The sequence below is a fragment of the Nicotiana attenuata genome, unplaced genomic scaffold (assembly GCF_001879085.1).
Source record: "Nicotiana attenuata strain UT unplaced genomic scaffold, NIATTr2, whole genome shotgun sequence".
NCBI lineage: Eukaryota > Viridiplantae > Streptophyta > Magnoliopsida > Solanales > Solanaceae > Nicotiana > Nicotiana attenuata.
Genome location: NW_017676153.1, coordinates 39,669 through 46,422, shown reverse-complemented (window position 1 = coordinate 46,422; position 6,754 = coordinate 39,669). Strand labels below are relative to the sequence as shown.

The window sequence follows — 6,754 nt, the reverse complement described above, 5'->3', positions numbered from 1 at the left end:
TTAATGTCATCTTGCTGATATTTTATTCCACTTCTTTTAGTTAGCTGATTTGTATGTTTTATGGTTTACTGACTTTATTTGTCCTGCTACTATCAGAGGGGATGCTTTTGGAAAAGAAAAGGCAACACAACCTTTAACAGACATGACAAATCGTCAACATTTCACACGATTACATTATACACCTTTAGAGAGTTGTGCACACGCTTCATCATCTCAATTCAGGCACGATATCCAAATTTACCTCAAGAGAAACATTTGCAATTTGGTTTGGCAACTTCAAATGTGTAGAGAAATTATCTTCTACCAGATTTAAATGAGCTACCCCTGCTGCAAGGTTCTTATTATAAATAAAATTATTTATATAACATGAATCGTTTATATATACTAACGGCATTTTATTATAACTTATTATTAGAATTTGAGGATGTCAATATTGATGGTGATGTACCAGGTATATTTTAAATCAATAAATTTTTTAGCTATTAAATTACACAAATAAACTATATTTATACTAATATTCAAAATAATGGTACTTTGATTAAATACTTAACGTAATAATACGTGAAAATAATTGCAGAAAATAATGATGCAACTGAAGATGNCAAAAATAATCATAAGCCCCTCGGGCATCAATAAAGAAACAATAATGCTCAGCTTAAACAGTAGTTCAAATATCAGTTAAAACTCGAGGTTGAGTAAAAATATAGCTGAGTTCATGAAAGTGTAATGACAATGGACTGAGTTCAAATAATATTTCAAATAGTGAGGAAAACAGTGATGATAGCTCATAGGGAGTTCAAACAGTCGGCAATAAGCCCCAAATATGGCAATAAGCCCAAGTCCTAGTGAAAAACAACAAGTCATAGCGAAATACGCGGTAAAATCAACAACCGGGACGGACCAAGTCACAATCCCCAACGGTGCTCTACCCCACGCTCTCTATCTGGCGTGCAAGTCACCTCAATATAACACTATGGGTGCAAATCCGGGGTTTCAAACCCTCAGGATATCATTTACACATCGGATTCAAGACTAAGTTCTTCAAAAACTTCCGAAATGCACTTTCGATCAAAAAGTCTACCAAACCTCGTCCGAATGATCTGAAACTTTGCACGCACATCCCAAATGACATAGCGGAGCTACTGCAACTCTCGGAATTCCATCCGACCCCTATATCAAAATCTCACCTATCAATCGGAATTCGCCAAAATACTAACTTCGCCAATTCAAGCCTAATTCTACACCGGACCTCCGAAGTAAATTCCGATCACGCTCCCAAGTCACAAATCATCTCCCGAAGCTAACCGAATCACCGGAAATCACATCCGAACCCTCTAACTCATAAGTCAATGTCCGGTTGACTTTTCCAACTTAAGCCTTCTTAAAAGAGACTAAGTGTCTCATTTCTTATCAAAACCAATCCGAATCAACTCTAACTCACCACATACCGGTAATGAAACATGAAGAAGTAATAAATGAGGAAAATGGGGCAGTAATACCTGATACGACGGGTCGGGTCGTCACAAATACTGGGATATAGGCAATCCTACATATGAATGTGAATATTGTGGTGCTTACTTCTGGTACGAAGAAAGAATCAACAAGAAAATCAAAGCTAAAAAACCAGAGTTTTCTTTGTGTTGTAATCATGGAAAGATACGTCTCCCAAAGCCAAAAAAACCTCCCATAATTTTAAAAAACTTATTATTCGCATCTGGTAACAACAAAATCGACTTTTACAATACTTCAATACTATCTTCAATATATGAATAAATCTTGATTGACAAACATATAATTTTATGTAGGTTCAAAAAGTAAACGTTTCAGAGATAATATTAGAAGTTATAACTCAATGTTTTCATTTATCTCAATGGGAGGAAAAGTTGATGCTTCTGTCAACCAAACAAAGGGGCCAAGAACATTCAAATTATCTGGACAAAACTATCATCAAATCGGGAGTTTATTGCCCCCTGAAGGATCCACCCCCAAGTTTGCACAATTATATATATACGACACAAAAAATGAAGTTCAGAATAGAATTCATGCACTGGGGTTAGTATTCAATTATTCAAAATTTATATATGCATGAATAATCTAACAAAAACTAACTTAGATCAATTTTATAAAACCTATTTTTATGCAGTCGTGATGAAAGAATAAACCAACTTCATGCTGAAATTGTTCAAGATCTGAAACAAATGCTTGATGAGCAGAATGTTTTGACAAAGTCATTTAGAATCGTCAGAGACAAATTTCAGGAAGATACTCAATCCAATTTTAGACTCAGATTGATAGGAAAACGGAACTATGATGGAAGAAGATACAACTTACCAACAATTTCAGAGGTTGTTGCTTTGGTAGTTGGAGATTTTGATGTATCTAGATGTGACAGAGACATCATCGTTGAAACCCAATCTGGACATCTACAAAGGATAAATGAGTTGAATGCTGCCTATTTAGGTCTTCAGTATCCTTTATTGTTTCCATTTGGTGAAGATGGTTATAGGGAAGACATTCCTTTAAATGGAACAGATGAATCCACTGGAGGAAGGAATTTTGTTAGCATGCGTGAATATTTTGCATACAAAATTCAAGAAAGAAATGGCGAAGTAGCAACAATTGTGAACTCAAGAAGATTATTTCAACAATTCTTGGTCGATGGATTTACCATGGTTGAATCGTCTAGGTTGAAGTATATCAGATCTCATCAAAAACAATTGCGAGCTCATATGTACAAAGGATTAGAAGATGCTGTTTTACATGGAGAGATAAATCCTTCTTCTCAAGGTAAAAGGGTAATTCTTTCTTCTAGCTTCACAGGGGGTGCAAGATACATGATTCAAAATTATCAAGATGCTATGGCAATCTGCAAGTGGGCTGGATATCCAAATCTTTTCATCACATTTACTTGCAACCCAAAGTGGCCTGAAATTATTAGATTTGTAAAGAGCAAGGGCTTGCAAGCAGAAGATCGCCCAGACATTTTATGTAGGGTCTTCAAAATCAAATTGGATCGTTTAATAAAGGATTTGAAAGAGAAACAAATTTTTGGACCAGTTAAATCAGGTATACAATTAATCTCTTTAATAAATTGTTATTACATTTATAATATGATTTAATAAAATATTTTATTTTACATATAAATCACAACCACTTACCCCAATAACAAATTATTATTTGTTGCAGTGATATATACTGTAGAATTTCAAAAGCGTGGGTTGCCACATGCACACATATTGTTGTTTCTTCATAATAAATATCCAAATGTTGGAGACATAGATCAAATAATTTCAGCAGAAATACCTGACGAATCAGTCGATCCATGTTATTATAAGGCAGTTAAGAATTTCATGATGCATGGACCATGTGGTTCTGCTAGAAAATCGTCTCCTTGCATGCGTAATGGTAGATGTACAAAACACTTTCCAAAGAAGTTTGTACAAAATACCACTACTGATGAAGATGGATATCCTGTTTATAAAAGAAGGGACAATGGTAGAACTATCAACAAAGAAGGTATTGACTTGGATAACAGGTACGTAGTGCCACACAATATATATTTATTGTTGAAGTATGGCACACATATAAATGTTGAATGGTGCAATCAATCTCGATCAATCAAGTACTTATTTAAGTACGTTAATAAGGGGCATGATCGTGTAACTGCAGCATTTTCTCAAAGTGTGCATGAGGAAGAATCATCGGCAATTGATGAAATAAAAATGTATTATGACTGTCGATACATATCACCGTGTGAAGCTGCTTGGAGAATTTTTAAATTTCCAATTAACCATAGAGAACCTTCAGTAGAAAGACTTTCTTTTCATCTACCAAATGAACAAACAGTTATTTTCTCTGATGATGATCCAATTGATGATGTTGCCAATAGACCAAGTGTAAAGGAATCAAAGTTTTTAAGCTGGTTTGAGGCAAACAATACATATGAAGAAGCAAGAGAATTAACCTATGCGGAATTTCCTCTTAAATTTGTATGGAATAAAAAACTTAAAAAATGGGAAAAAAGAAGAAATTCTGCTTTTTCAATAGGGAGAATATTCTTTGTACCGCCTGGAAGTGGAGAGAAATATTACCTTCGAATGTTGTTGAATGTCATTAGAGGACCTAAGAGTTATGAGGATTTACGCAAAATCAACAATCACGAACATTTAACTTTTAGAGATGCATGTTATGCACTGGGTTTATTAGATGATGACAAACAATATGTTGATGCCATAAAGGAGGCAAGTCATTGGGGAATGGCATCATATCTTAGGCAATTATTTGCTATGTTACTATTATCCAATTCAATGTCACGGCCAGAATATGTTTGGGAGGCAACATGGATTTTATTATCAGATGATATCTTACATGAACAAAGAAGAATATTGGATAATACAGGTATACAATTTTACCTTCATCTTAAGATTTTATATTAACAATTTATAAAAATATTTTTACATGATTCTTACATACAAATTATATCTTACTGTAATGTACTATCGACATTTATGGTTGCAAATTCTGAGTGATTAATTTTTAATATTTTTTGTTGGACACATATTAGATGTAGCCTTGCAATGAAGTAAAGAAACTTTATTTTCCTTATTTTCGTCTTATCTTTATATGACTAATGACAACTATATATTTTTGTTATCAATTAATTAATTATATACTTTGTTATTTTAGAGGCTGAGCTAACAAACGATGAAGTAAAGAATCGTTGCCTACAAAAGGTGCAAAATTTGTTGAAAGGTTGCGGCAAAACGTTATACGATTTTCCAACAATGCCAAGCCCGGTTTTCAATGAAGAGGAAGTTGATAACACCAATACACTAATATGTGAAGAATTGCATTACAATAGGTGCTCTTTGTCTAAAGAACATGAAGAATTATTGGTTAAATTGACAATGGAGCAAAAGTTAGTTTATGACAGAATTATCAAAGCAGTGCATGAGGACAAAGGTGGATTCTTCTTCTTATATGGTCATGGAGGAACCGGGAAGACATTTATTTGGAAAACTTTGTCTTCTGCCATAAGATGTAGAGGAGATATTGTTTTAACAGTTGCGTCCAGTGGAATAGCATCTCTTCTATTACCAGGAGGTCGAACAGCTCATTCGAGATTTGCAATCCCACTCAATACAACTGAAGATTCAACCTGTAATATCAAACAAGGTACTCCTTTATCAAAATTGATTGTCAAGACAAAGTTAATTATATGGGATGAAGCACCAATGATGCATAGATATTGTTTTGAAGCTCTAGACAGAACTCTAAGAGATATTCTTAGATTTAAAGATGCATCCAATTTAGATCGACCATTTGGAAGGGAAACGGTTGTTCTTGGTGGAGACTTTAGACAAATACTTCCAGTCATTCCAAAAGGTACTAGTCAAGATATTGTTAACGCTGCCCTTAATTCTTCGTATTTGTGGAATCACTGTCAAGTGTTAAAGCTAACACAAAATATGAGGTTGGAAGGAAATAAAGTGGATTCAGATTTGAATGATCTAAAATAATTTGCTGATTGGATTTTAGCAATAGGTGATGGTATCATTGGAAATTCTGTTGGTGGTATTGATAAAGTTCACATCCCTGATGATCTAATCATAAATAATTCTGGCGATCCAACTTCAGCTATTGTGGAAAGTACATATCCAGTTTTTTTAACTCATTGCAGTGATATAACATACCTGCAACAAAGAGGAATTCTTGCTCCCACACTTGACATGGTAGAATCAATCAATGAATACATGGTATCACTAAACCATACTGAACCAAAAACATATTTGAGTTCCGATATAATTTGCATGTCAGACGATGCTTTTACAGGTTTGGAACACGTACATACACCTGAATTCCTAAACACTATTAAGTGTTCTGGAATTCCAAATCATGTTATTACTTTGAAAGTGGGTGTCCCAGTGATGTTATTGAGAAATATAGACCCATATTCAGGGCTATGTAATGGAACAAGATTAATCATCACTAGACTCGGAAATCGGGTTATCGAAGCAAAACTATTATCGGGAAATATGGCTGGACAAAAGGTGTTCATTCCGAGAATGTCATTAACTCCATCTGATGCAAGAATACCTTTTAAGTTCCAACGAAGACAATTTCCAATAGTTGTATCCTTTGCAATGACGATAAACAAAAGTCAAGGACAATCTTTATCTCATGTTGGCTTATATTTGAAAAAACCAGTCTTCACACATGGCCAGCTTTACGTTGCTCTATCACGTGTTACAAATAGAAAGGGATTAAAGATTTTGGTTTATGATGAAGATGGACAAATTTCAAATGAAGCAATAAATGTGGTTTACAAAGAGGTTTTCCGAAATTTACTTGGAGAATGAAAGCATATCTTATACCTTTTCGCTACATTTGTTGTTCTCAACAGCTTCAATTGGTATGATTATATTTTATTTCATCATCATTAGTTGTTACTATTTTTAGTTACTTTAAACTATTAACTTCTTACTTTTTACATGTACTAACAAAGCACTTCGACAGTTTTATTTCTTCTACTAATACACGGTACTTCCATTCTATCCTTCCTAATGTTGTCAATTGATTTCAAGATAACTTACTGATTATGCAAAAGATGGCTAATCGCATTTTTTTCATTAAGGATATAACAACTTTGAGGATGCAATACAAGTTGAAAGTTCGTGTTGATCGTCTATGGGAAGTCCTGCATTGTTACAACTCAGACAATAATTTCTTCATTGAATTTGTTCTACAAGATGAA

The 6,754-nt window shown here is 34.0% G+C and overlaps 1 protein-coding gene across 1 annotated transcript; it reads left to right on the top strand.

The window, feature by feature from the left end:
- The first annotated feature begins 1,870 nt into the window (after positions 1–1,870).
- Positions 1,871–6,359, top strand: LOC109220798. Its single transcript, XM_019385270.1, has 5 exons — positions 1,871–2,052; positions 2,144–3,066; positions 3,202–4,398; positions 4,687–5,385; positions 5,539–6,359. The coding sequence occupies exons 1-5, from the start codon at positions 1,871–1,873 to the stop codon at positions 6,357–6,359; spliced, it is 3,822 nt and encodes a 1,273-aa protein (XP_019240815.1).
- Positions 6,360–6,754: the final 395 nt, after the last annotated feature.

Bases quoted from the DNA above. Each gene is read 5' to 3' on its own strand.
- LOC109220798 (XM_019385270.1), top strand. From the start codon at position 1,871: ATGGGAGGAAAAGTTGATGCTTCTGTCAACCAAACAAAGGGGCCAAGA. The intron at 3,067-3,201 runs GTATACAATTAA...TATATACTGTAG, and splicing joins TTTTGGACCAGTTAAATCAG to AATTTCAAAAGCGTGGGTTG. The intron at 5,386-5,538 runs GTACTAGTCAAG...ATTGGATTTTAG, and splicing joins ACTTCCAGTCATTCCAAAAG to CAATAGGTGATGGTATCATT.